Source organism: Macaca thibetana, chromosome 13 (genome assembly GCF_024542745.1).
Source record: "Macaca thibetana thibetana isolate TM-01 chromosome 13, ASM2454274v1, whole genome shotgun sequence".
Taxonomy (NCBI): Eukaryota; Metazoa; Chordata; class Mammalia; order Primates; family Cercopithecidae; genus Macaca; species Macaca thibetana.
The window spans coordinates 186,447-198,954 of NC_065590.1; the positions used below are offsets into that span (position 1 = coordinate 186,447).

Genomic DNA, 12,508 nt, shown 5'->3' on the forward strand with positions numbered 1-12,508 from the left:
ATGCCATACGCTTCCTTGGGATACCTCAAATTTGAGAGGATGCCTGGAGGATCCCCAAATTGGTCAGAAGCTCTCCAATCAATATGCTTTGCAGGTGTTTGAAGGAAACCCTAAGACAGGCAACAGTCGTATTATTTATTTATTTATCGCAAGGCTGAATGCTGCAGGAGAACAAGAGCTCCTTCACATCTACGTATTGCTGTGCTCCCAGTGTGGTGCCTGGCACTCATCATATATTTTCTTTCTTTCTTTCTTTTTTTGAGATGGAGTCTCACTCTGTCACCCAGGCTGGAGTGCAGCAGTGCAATCTCAACTCACTGCAACCTCCGCCTCCCGGGTTCAAGCGATTCTCCTGCCTCAGCCTCCTGAGTAGCTGGGACTACAGGCGCCCGGCACCATACCCGGTTAACTTTTGTATTTTTAGTAGAGACGAGGTTTCACCATATTGGCCAGGCTGGTCTCGAACTCCTGATCTCGTAATCCACCCGGCTCAGCCTCCCAAAGTGCTGGGATGATAGGCATGAACCACTGTGCCTGGCCTCATCATGTATTCTCTAAACGAATGAATACCTGAGTACTTGAGCCAAAAATCAAATGCACTTATACAACTAGAAACTTTAGTAAGAAAATAAACATCAAAGAAAATTTGGTGCTTATACACAATGGAGTACTATTCAGCCATAAAAAATAATGAGATCCTGTCATTTGCAACAACATGGATAGAGCTGGAGGTTATTATGCTAAGTGAAATACGTCAGGCACAGAAAGGCAAACATCACCTGCTCTCACTTATTTGTAGGATCTAAAAAACAATTGAACTTATGGACATAGAGAGTAGAAGGATGGTTACCAGAGGCTGCAAAGAGTAGTGGGGGGTAGGAGGGAGGTGGGGATGGTTAATGGGTACAAAAAAAGATAGAAAGAATAGGCGGGGCACAGTGGCTCACGCCTGTAATCCTAGCACTTTGGAAGGCCAAAGCGGGCAGATCATGAGGTCAGGAGATCGAGACTATCCTGGCTAACACGGTGAAACCCCGTCTCTACAGGCACAGTGGTGGGCGCCTGTAGTCCCAGCTACTCGGAGGCTGAGGCAGGAGAATGGCGTGAACCTGGGAGGTGGAGCTTGCAGTGAGCCGAGATCGCGCCACTGCACTCCAGCCTGGGCGACAGAGTGAGACTCCGTCTCACAAAAAAAAAAAAAAAAAAAAAAAATTAAAAAAATTAAAAAAAAAAAACCATAAGAAACATCAAGCTTCTATGTACTTAGGACTGCCAGTGCCTTCACTATAGCTGTGCTGTGAGCTCTTCATCTGCTCCTCTTGTCTCTTCCTGGAGCTCTGATTCTGGTTATGTGTTCCTGTTCTTCACTCGGCTCAGCACCCTGTGTTTCCCTTTACTTGTGGTCTTCTGGCCCCAGACCTGACCTCTGGGTTCTGGAAGACAAATCCATCACCCAACTATCCTTGTTTCTACAGTGGTGGTGGTTGTTTCATCTTTGTTTAATTGTACTGATAACCAAGCTTCCTTAGTCTGGCTCTGCCATTCCACAGCACCCTGGATATAGCCCCTTCCCTTTCTCTCTCTCTCTCTCTCTCTTTTTTTTTTTTTCTTGAGATGGATTCTTGCTCTGTCGCCCAGGATGGAGTGCAATGGCGCCATCTCAGCTCACTGCAACCTCCGCCTCCCAGGTTCAAGTGATTCTCCTGCCTCAGCCTCCTGAGTAGCTGGGACTACAGGCGCATGCCACCACACCCAGCTAATTTTTGTATTTTTAGTAGAGGCAGGTTTTCACCATGTTGGCCAGGATGGTCTCGATCTCTTGAACTCATGATCCGCCTGCCTCGGCCTCCCAAAGTGTTGGGATTATAGGCATGAGCCACCGTGCCAGACTTTTCCCTTTCTCACCATATATTCACTTGTAGCTGTGGAAGGGAAACATGTTCATCCCAAAAAGTTCGGAGTCCTGTGCAGCATCCAGGCACAGCCGTGGCAGCTGGGTGGGGTCCCAGGCTGAAGAGGTTAGCCACCGTGAAAACGGCTACAGGAAATGGGGCTGTGTCTAATCTCAAAGGATACCACAAAGTGAAAGTTAACTCCAGACACTGCTTGTCCACAAATGGTCATCCCTCAGTACCAAAGCAACAGGCATGAGGATGTGACTGAAGGCCAGGCCTATGAGACATGATGTCCTTCTTGCCCTCAACATCAGTACCATGAAGCCAAAACACAGACTGTCCTGTCCACACCTACACAATAGAGACTTAGATCAGTTTCCTCACATCTATGGCTTTAAGAAATCCTGCTTAGGAGTAAAGCAGTAATTTCAGACAGCTGCTGAGAGTGTGTGAGCACCAGGATGAGGAGGAGGATAGGCTCTTACTATCCAGGCATTAAAAAGCATAATTATTTTAATTTCTTGTCCCATATTCACACTCCTGTGGATGAAGGATAGAGAATTAGTATGGCCCTTCCTTCTTTCATCCTGTAAATGAGCAGGAATGTGGAACTTCAGGCAGGACAAATGGAGTGATGGTGAACCCCAGTAGCAGAGGCCTCAAAAAAACCAGTCCTCATGATGATCAAATATCTGGCCGCCGGTGTGGTACCCAGCCTGTTGAACATGCCAGAGGTGCCACACAAAGATGTGGATTCCTCCCCATCATACTTGTGTACAAAACCTGTGCAGAGTCTGCAGAAGATGCAAAAGGCCATCTACTCTAAGATCAGAGGTTCAGGGTTTCGAGCCACCTTATAGATTCTCATGATAAAGTAGCTGGCAAGAGCTACAGTGTTGACAAAGAGCATTGAGTAATGCTTACTGCGGCAGAAGCTGTTTGTGTTTAGCCAGAAGTCATTCTTCACCTCCTTAATGATAGGAACTCTGGTTCTATTCTGAGCAGCAGAGCACCCAACTATATTTCTTGGCTTCTTTTGCAGCTAGGTATAGCTAATCAGGCCAATGAAATATTGATAAATCAAATATCAGGTGAATGCTATGCTGATAAAAATCAAATTTTTTGGATAGGACTTCTGGTCGGGTACTTAAAACAAAGAGTAACAGCTAGGAAACTCCCTTTTGGCCTTGACTTTTCCTTCTTTCTACCTGGAATGTGGATTTAATGGCTGGAACCCCAATAGCCACCTTGTGACTTTGAGGACATAAGCCATGCCTTAAGGATGGCAGAGGAGAAAAACAGAGGATGCCTGATTCCCTGATAATCTTACAGAGCCTTCATCTCAGCCCTGGACTGCTTACTTCTGGACTTGAATGTGAGAGAATAAAACCCGATGTAATTAACCATTGTACTTACAACCAAAGGAAGTTCCTGTCAAACTTTCCAAAACAATACATAGATTCCATAGAAAAACAGCTAACTCTTCCATCCTCATATTGGGACCAGAAGGGAGGTGAGCAGTACTTCACTATGTGGCTGGCCTGACCTCAGAAGCTTTATGGTCAGCTCCAGAGCACTGACGCCTCCAGGATTGTAGCTCACAAGGGCAGAATAATAGTCACGGAGGAGGTGTGGACCTTCCCTGTCCCCACAGTCCAGTATCATTCTTTGCAAATCCCTCATAAGTATCTGACAGTCCAATTCCAGCATCTTTCAAACATCCTTTGGCTGGTTCTCTTCAGGCCAACTTCTCTGCCACTCTCACTAAAAATAAATCCATTCATCCATATACAACTATCTTTTCAAAGTACACGCAGAATGAATTATAAACAAAATATACAACCACACTGTTCACAGTTGGCTAACTGGTTGCCAAGAGTCACCTCAGTATGGAGTTCTTGACTATTATTACACCTGTCTGTGGAGATGCCTGATGGCCCCCCAGGTCTACTACTTATCTCACTCTGTTGTTTGGAGGTGGTGAAAGGGACATCCCAAGCATCCTCTTGGTGCAAGAGAATGACAGGATATAGGCTGGAAGGTGTTTCTCATCTAAAGGTCTATTTGTTTTCCTCACAACATGGGTGCCCATTCCTGCTATTTCTTTCCTAATAACCCCCAACAGCTACCTTGCTAGGAAATGGGAGTTTTCTATAACTCCCTTGAAAAGCCATATCAGTAAGTCTATTTGATGGAAGCATGGATGGAAATAAGACCCCCTCTATTGATTATGACTTTATGAGTTTCAAAGAATCCATAATACTCGTTTAGCTATTGTGGGAGAACAAGCCAAGCAGATATCAGCAAACCAAAGACAGGCTAAAACCAACCCTGAATGTCCTGTGTCTGGGCAAAGTGGGTGTGGACCACTGTACCACCTGGCTTGACAGAAACTGCCCATATAGACCTCCACGTCCCAGGTATCTTTGCATTCTTCAGTCTTCATGGTTGCTCCTTTCAAATACCAGATAAAACACCAGGTCGGCATTTATCAGGTTCCAGAAGTCCATCTGGTTATTGCTTGTGATGTCAGCAGCTGTCTTGGCCTCATTCTGTGGCTCTTTTCTGGACTGCTATTTGCAACAGCTCCTCTACCACCAATGTGAGTTCATCAGTCAGAGATGGCCAGAAATTTCACAAGTAAATGCCTGCTATACTAGAGTTCTTTAAGGCTCTGGCCACGACACTAAGGCTCCTTGAGCAACTCTAAGACGGTAAGGGAGTAAGGGATTTGCTTCCTTGAAGTTCCTGGTGCTAGGACCAGAGCCCCTCTGTCATTCTCCCCCAGGGGCTTGTCTCCAGGCTCCTCCTCGCTTGATCCAAGCCTGTGGCTCTGCCTTCATCACTTGATCCTAACCACTGCTCCTGCTCCACCATGAGCCACTGCTCCTGGCCCACAGTTCTCCCTTGCGACAATGCTGCCATTAGAGGGACCAGGGGTCACAGGCAGTCATGCTCCTAGTCTTAGCCCAAATTCCCTAGGAAATAGAGCTCGAGGCAAGGATTAAGAGCTGGTGCTTTATGAGGTGCAAACCTAGGGCGACATGAGTGAGGAAAAGGGAGTGAAGCAGGAAAGGATGGGAAGAAATGCAAGATGATGTTTGCCTGTCGATTTTTACTTCACCAGCTGGGAGAGAGATTATTCAGCATGTGCATCTACTCGGCTCTGTAAGAAGCCCACATTCCAGCGTATGTGCAGCGACTGTGCCCCGGAGCAATAACGGGTACAGGGAAGCTGAAGGAATTAATCTGATCAGCTCCCTCCATCTCTTGGATGCCCCCACACTTCAGCTGGCATCACCCAGCCACTCCTAGGGAAGCCAGACCCCACAACCCACTGTATGGCCCTTCAACAAGGCCAGAAGTGGTGTGAGGGGTCCGAAACCTGAGTGTGCAGCTCTTTGGCCTTCGGCTGGCAGGAGGAGAGCCTGGCACTCCCAGGCAGGTAACCGTCCAGCTGCGGGTGGTGCAAACGGAAGAGCTGAGTGGACTGACAGGCCCTGGCAGCTGAAGTGGAACAAATGGCCGAGGGCCTCTGCAGAAGCCTAAGGGATGTGACGAGGCACAAGACACAGGCCCGATGAACTCCCTCTGCTGCTTCACTCCAAGCCTGACTTCCTGCCTCAGGTCTGCCTGCCTCTCATACTATCTGAGGCCTTTGGCACCTCTCTCTCTCTTATGTTGAATCTCATGTACCCCAAATCTTCACCCGTTTGCTACCCAAATCCTTCCTTCACATTTTTGGCTTTGCCCTCTTCCATGGTGATGAACAGATTCCGTATTCATTTCTCTTAACATCAGCTTTCACATCAAAGTAAATGGCCTTTTATGGCACTACTGCTGCTTAAGACAGGCAAGGATGCTTTCCTGACAGGATGTCAGACCTATTAGAAGGAAATAGATGTTCTCATAAGTTTTGGAAACTCAGGGTTAATCTACCTGTAAGAGACAACGGGTTTTTATTACAAGGTGTTCCAATTCCACCCTGCTGCTGTGTGACACCAATTTATGTGCTGCAGTGGGAGGCGGCGCCACTGCTGTTCAAGGCCACATTATTCCAAAGTAGTGCCCGTGTCTATGTGTGAAGAAAGTTCGAATTTTCCAGAAGCGCACAAATTAAAGCCAAGAAAAGCAATGAGAACCACATTAGTTTCAGGTACTTTTACCTTCTCTGCATCATACAGAGAAGAGTATACTGTCCTTCAGTTACTGACCACGTCAGTACCAGGAAATATTCTGGGGATGCTCCTTCCCCGGGGAGCCTGATCCCTGGTGCATGTGCACGGGGGGACACTCAACAAATAAAATTAATAATTATAATATCAGAAAGAGATAGGTGCTATGGAAAAGCAATAAAGTAACGAAGGACAAAAAGGCTTCACAGAGATGGTGAACAGAGGCTTGGCGCTGGTGACAGAGCAAGTCTGGCGGCCACATGGGGGAAGGATTATGCAGGCTGAGCTGGGCGTGGTGGCGGCGCCTGTAGTCCCAGCTACTCGGGAGGCTGGGGCAGGAGAATCTCTTGAACCCAGGAGGCAGAGGTTGCAGTGAGCCAAGATTGCGCCACTGCACTCTAGCCTAGGTGACAGAACAAGACTCTGTCTCAAAAAAAAAGAGTAGAGCCAAGAGAATTTTCTGAGGAACTGGATGTGCAGTGTGAGATAAAGAAAATGGTGACTCCAAGGTATCTGAATTGAGCAACCAAAGGATCAAGCTGCCATTTACTGAGGTGGGGAAACTGCAGGGGGAAGAGGTTTGGTAGTGGAGAAGGGGGAGCAGCAGAGGTTCACTTTCGAACATGCTACATTAAAGATGTTTATGAAACATCAAATCCAGAGGTGGAGGAGACAGCTCAAGGTCAGGGTTTGGAAAAGCCCAGGCTGGAGATATAAACTGGAAGCTGACCACATTTGGGTGGTATTTAGAGCATGTGGGTGGAACAAGATCATTTAAGAGTAGTTACTGCTATCCTAGTGTTGACAGAAGAGAGGCCCAAGGCCTGAGCTCTGGGGCATTTCAACATTTGGTTAGTTCTCAGATGAGCAGCTTCAGCATCATCTGGGAAGTTGGTGGAAACACAAATTCTCAGGAACCACCTCAGACCACCTGAATGAGGGTGGAGTTCAGCACTGTGTTTTAACAAGACTTTCAGATGATTCTGATTACCATATAATTGTGTGCCACAAAACAGCATTTCAGTCAATGGTAGACCACATATATGATGGTGGTTCCAAACAATTATAACGAAGCTGAAAAATTCCTATTGCCTAGTAACGTTGTAGCCATTAGCATAATACATTACTTGTGCTTGTGAGAATGCTGGTGTAAACAGGCCTACTGCACTGTCAGTTGTACAAAAGTACAGCAATACAATTATCTACAGTATATAATACTTGCTAATGATAATAAACGACTCTGTTACTGGTTTAAGTACTTACTATACTATACCTTTTATCATTATTTTAGAGTATACTCAGTATACTCCTACTTATAAGAAAAAAGTTAACTGTAAAACAGCCTCAGAGAGGTCCTTCGGGAGGTATCCCAGAAGCAGGCATTGCTATCCCAGGAGATGACAGCTCCATGCCTGTTACTGCCCTTGAAGACCTTCCACTGGGACAAGCTATGAAGGTGGAAGACAGTGAGACTGAAGACCCTGACCTTGCTATGAAGGTGGAAGACAGTGAGATTGAAGACCCTGACCTTGCATAGGCCTAGGCTAATGTGTGTGTTTGTGCCTTAGTTCTTAGCTTTTTCTTTTCTTCTTCTCCTTCTTCTTCTTTTTTTTTTTTATTTTGAGATGGAGTGTTGCTCTGTCGCCCAGGCTGGAGGGTAGTGGCGCGATCTCGGCTCACTGCAACCTTCCCCTCCTAGGTTCAAGAGATTCTCCTGTCTCACAGCCTCCGAAGTAACTGGGATTACAGGCATGTGCCACCACGCCCGGCTAATTTTTGTATTTTTAGTAGAGACGGGGTTTCGCCATGTTGGCCAGGCTGGACTTGAACTCCTGATAGGTGATCTGCCCGCCACCACACCTGGCCAGAAAAGGTAACTTATTGAAGGGCAATTCTTTTTATAAATTTAATGTAGCCTAAGTGTGCAACAGTTATAAAGTCTACAGTAGTGTATAGTAATGTCATAGGCCTTCACATTCACTCACCATTCAATGACACACCCAGAGCTGAAACCCACCCAATAATCCCATAGACAAGGTTTTTTTTTTTTTTTTTTTTTTTGATAAACATAGAATGTGTCCCTTCTAGTCTTAAAGCTTGAAACTGAAATTTGTTTTGTCTGAGTTCCTTCCTCAGGAAAGAACTTCAGGCATCTCAAAAGTATCAAAGAACAGGTTGGGCACGGTGGCTCACGCCTCTAATCCCTGCACTTTAGGAGGCCGAGATGGGTGGATCACCTGAGGTCAGGAGTTCGAGACCAGCCTGGTCAACATGATGAAACCCCGTCTCTACTAAAAATACAAAAAATTAGCCGGGTGTGGTGGCAGGCGCCTGTGATCCCAGCTACTCAGGAGGCTGAGGCAGGAGAACCGCTTGAACCTGGGGAGGCGGAGATTGCAGTGAGCCAAGATCGTGCCACTGCACTCCAGCCTGGGTGACAAGAGAGAAACTTCTTCTCAAAAAAAAAGTATCAAAGAAGGGAAACTCACCAGACCACTACACTCAAGACAGTGAGACACCACGCCTCTCATGCATCATGATTGCCATCCTACCTCTCCTGAGTTCCTATTTTCCCACACATTGTTACATTTCTTCCCTGCTATATAAACTCCTAACTTCAGTGGGTCAAGGAGATGGATTTGATACTGACCTCCCATCTTCCAGGCTGCATCGCCCAATAATCATCTCAGTCATTGGCTTCCTGTGCGGTGAGATCATGGTCTCAGTCATTGGCTTCCTGTGCTGTGAGTGGCAGGACCTAGACCTACAAGAAAAAACATTAACTGTAAAACAGCCTCAGAGAGGTCCTTCAGGAGTTATCCTGGAAGCAGGCATTGCTATCCTAGGAGATGACAGTGTTTTGGTAACAGAGTAACTTCCAGTCTTGCAAGCTCCAGTCATGGTAAGTGCCCTATACAGGTGCACAGGATATGTTGTATCCTATGTTATGTTTAGATACACAAATACCATTGTGTTACAATGACCTACAGTATTCACCACATAACCTGCTGTACATGTTTATAGCTTTGGAGCAATAGGCTATGCCATATAGCCTGGGTGTGCAGTAGGTGATACAGTCTAGGTTTTCATAAATACATTCTATGATGTTCACACAAGAACAAAATCACCTAAAAATTCATTTCTCCGAGGGTATCCTGGTTGTTAAGCGATGCATGACTGTTGTTTGGAAAACACTGGTTTAGAGGTGGGGAGAAGAGGAAATACCTAATGAGATTGAGAAAAAGTGACCAGTCAAGGAGGAAGAAAACCAGAAAGTATTTCCAGGAGCAGGGAGCAGCCAAGTGTTATCACCTATTAATAAAGTAAGATGAGGACTGACAATTGACGTGGTAACAAAGAAGGGATATCTGTGATGGGGATGGTTAGCAACAAGAAGAAAGGGGTGCTCCAGACACATTGAAACCAGCCCAATAGTCCTATAGACTTTATTTTGGATAAACATAGAAAGTGATTTTTTTTTTTTTTTTTTTTTGAGACAGAGTCTCGCTCTGTTGCCCAGGTTGGAGTGCGCTGGCATGATCTCGGCTTACTGCAACCTCCGCCTCCTGGGTTCAAGCGATTCTCCTGCCTCAGCCTCCCGAGTAGCTGGGATTACAGGCGTGTGCCACCAGGCCTGGCTAATTTTTCTATTTTTAGTAGAGATGGGGTTTCACCATGTTGGCCAAGCTGGTCTTGAACTCCTGACCTCAAGTGATCCACCCGCCTCGGCCTCCCAAAGTGCCGGAATTACAGACATGAGCCACCGTGCCCGGCAGACTCTCTGGTTTTAAAGTTTGAAGCTTATACTTGTTTTATCATAGTTCCTTCCTCAGGAAAGATCGTCAGGCCTCTCAAAAAAGTATCAAAAGGTGATTCTGAGAGAGCATTTGATGAAAAAAAAAAGTATCAAAGAACTGAAACACACCAGATGACGGCATCCAGACAAGGATACACCAGACCCCTCATCATCATGATTGCTTCCTTATGTCTCCCTCATTCCTGTTCCCCCCACACAGTCACATTTCTTCCCTGCTATATAGACCCCTGGTTTTTGTAGGTCAGGGAGATGGATTTGCAGCTGGTCTCCCATCTCCTTGGCTGCAGCACCTGACTAAAGCCTTCTTCCTTGGCAATACTCCTCTCAGTGATTGGCTTTTTTGTGCAGCAAGCTGCAGGGCCTAGACCTTATCCCTGGGGTTTCCGTAACAACATCAGCAAGTGGTGTCTTTCATAGGAAGCATCTTCTGAAGGAAACTGACCATCTTGTATCTCCTGTAGAGAGAAGAGTGGGGAGACTCCCTTTGGCTGCCATTTGAGCTGGCACGGCTGTGTCTCTACCACATGTCCTTTATCCCCACCAGCCCTAGCTGCCTGTACCAAATATAGCCAATCTATGGACCAGTTAGAGATACGTGTGGTTATCTCTGCAGAAGAAACCCAAAATAATAGTGGCTTATACAAAATAGAAGTCTGCATCTCTCTCATGCTAAAGCCCAAGCTCTGTTCCAACAAATTACTCGGGGCTCCGTTCCTTCTACCTTGTTGGTTTACCATCCCTCGGTTGTGACCTAGTTCACAGGGCCCATGATGATTCACTATGTTCCAGGCAGCAGGGGCTGGGAGTGCTGGGGAGGGCAAGGGCAGGAATAATGATAAGCCTTGGGAAGCCTTGAGCCTGTCTAAAAATTGGAGATTCTGTTGGAGAAAGGTCAATTGGACATTGTGGCTTGTATCCAAACAAGCACATCGCTAACTAGATTTTCTCTCGGGAATCGGAACTGGACAGAAACCTGGCACTTTAACGTGGGAAGGTAAGTGAAAACACGGCCTAGCCTGAAGACCCGCCCAGCCCTAGAGCTCCTGGGGAGTCTGCAGGACCTCCAGGCTCCAGCCTCCCTGGGGCAGCAGCACTAGTTTACTGGTTCTTCTTGGAGACGTGGCTGTTGTTGGGGTTGAGGTGATTTCGGGATTGAAATTCCATTTTTCTTTATTCCGAGGTGCAATATGGAACAAACATCCCTGCTTACTTTAAACTGAGATCCCCTCTGTGCCCGCCGCGAAGGGCCGATGCATGGAGGCGCAGCAGCAGGGACGCCGCCGGGCGCCTCCCCTCCGAGGGAGCACCGCAGCCCGGGAAGGATCCCACGTGGGTCAGGGGCGCGCCCTCCGCCGTCACCGTAGCGGGGACGCGAAAGTCCCACGCCAGGCGGGGTTTGGCGCGTCCGCCGCCCACAGTCGGCACTGAGGGACCAGCGGCCCTTCGACAGCCACGGGCAGGGATTCGCCAGCTGCCGAACGCTCCTCCAGGCCGGTCAGGCGCGCGCGGCGCCAAGAAACGCAGCCCCGGGCGCAGGAGGCCGCGGGGTCCTCTGGGAAGCGGCGTTGGGCGTGACGGCCGCCAGCCGCGCCCCGCGGAGGATTCTGGGAGTGGTAGTCCGGCCTCACAGTTGGCCGGCGCTAGGCGTCGCAGCCGGCGGTTAGATACCTTTGTAGTCGGGCTCCGCTTGCCGGTGTGTGGCTGGAGGTCGAACCCAGGGTGGAGGAGGGCTGAGCGCATCCCCTTTCAGTCTGAGTGCCCGGGAGGAGGGTGGCGGGAGGACCCCCGGGTGGGGGCGCCGGGCCGCCAGCGCGTGCTGCGTTCCGGGCCTCTTGGGGAACGCGAGCGGCGGACCCCCGGCCCCTTCCCCCGCGGCGGTTGCCTCCAGCGCGGGCTGGAGGAAGGAGTCTCCATGGAACCTGGGGGCAGAGGTGAGGATTTGGGAGTGAGGCGGCCTTGGTGCCCGCTGGAGAGGGAGAAAGGGAGAAAGTGTGGGGCAGGCTCAGGAAGGAGTAGCGTCACGAGCCCCTTCCCGCTGGCCGGTCTCACGTGGGGTTTTGAGGGACAGCCCGCCACTTCCATTGCCCTCCTGGTCTGTAGGCGCTGGACGCCTCCCTTGCCCAAGGGAAGATATCAACGCATCTGAAGTTTGGCTTTTGATAATGACTTGTCTTTTGATGTTAGAGGAGCCCCATCAGGCAGTAGGAAGGGACTATCCGACCCTTTTGGAAGGAAGGGAAGGCGGGGATTTGAGAAGTCACGGAGTTTGTTTACAATCTTGGTTTGTTTTTGCTGGTGGTGGTGGTTCTTCCGTAAGACCCATCGCTTTTCTGAGTCAGTCGGTATTGTATCAATATCTGAAAAGCCAATGTTCAAAAAGAATTTAACTCGTCTTCGTTCATCCTGGGAGGCTGAAATACAACAGAGGTGAATCACTGAGGCATGGACATACAAAGACTTGGAGTATTATTTTGACTTACTTAGCACGTGCAAGATAAAAATATGTTTAATTTATATGTCTAGATGCTCAGTCTGCTGGAGTTTAAGGGCAGAGGAGAACAGGAGGAGCCTGAGGCAGCAATGGTCAAGACTGTCTTGATTAAAGGATATTATGCGATTGT

The 12,508-nt window shown here is 48.1% G+C and overlaps 2 protein-coding genes across 2 annotated transcripts in view; one reads left to right on the forward strand and one right to left on the reverse strand.

The window, feature by feature from the left end:
- MRPS5 (mitochondrial ribosomal protein S5) overlaps positions 1-12,508 on the reverse strand; it is a 224,724-nt gene that overhangs the window by 106,495 nt on the left and 105,721 nt on the right. The window lies entirely within an intron of this gene.
- ZNF892 (zinc finger protein 892) overlaps positions 1-12,508 on the forward strand; it is a 33,199-nt gene that overhangs the window by 5,865 nt on the left and 14,826 nt on the right. Inside the window, exon 3 of the mRNA XM_050753869.1 lies at positions 11,133-11,818. Coding sequence (XP_050609826.1) covers positions 11,133-11,818 — 686 coding nt within the window. The remainder of the gene's footprint in view (positions 1-11,132; positions 11,819-12,508) is intronic.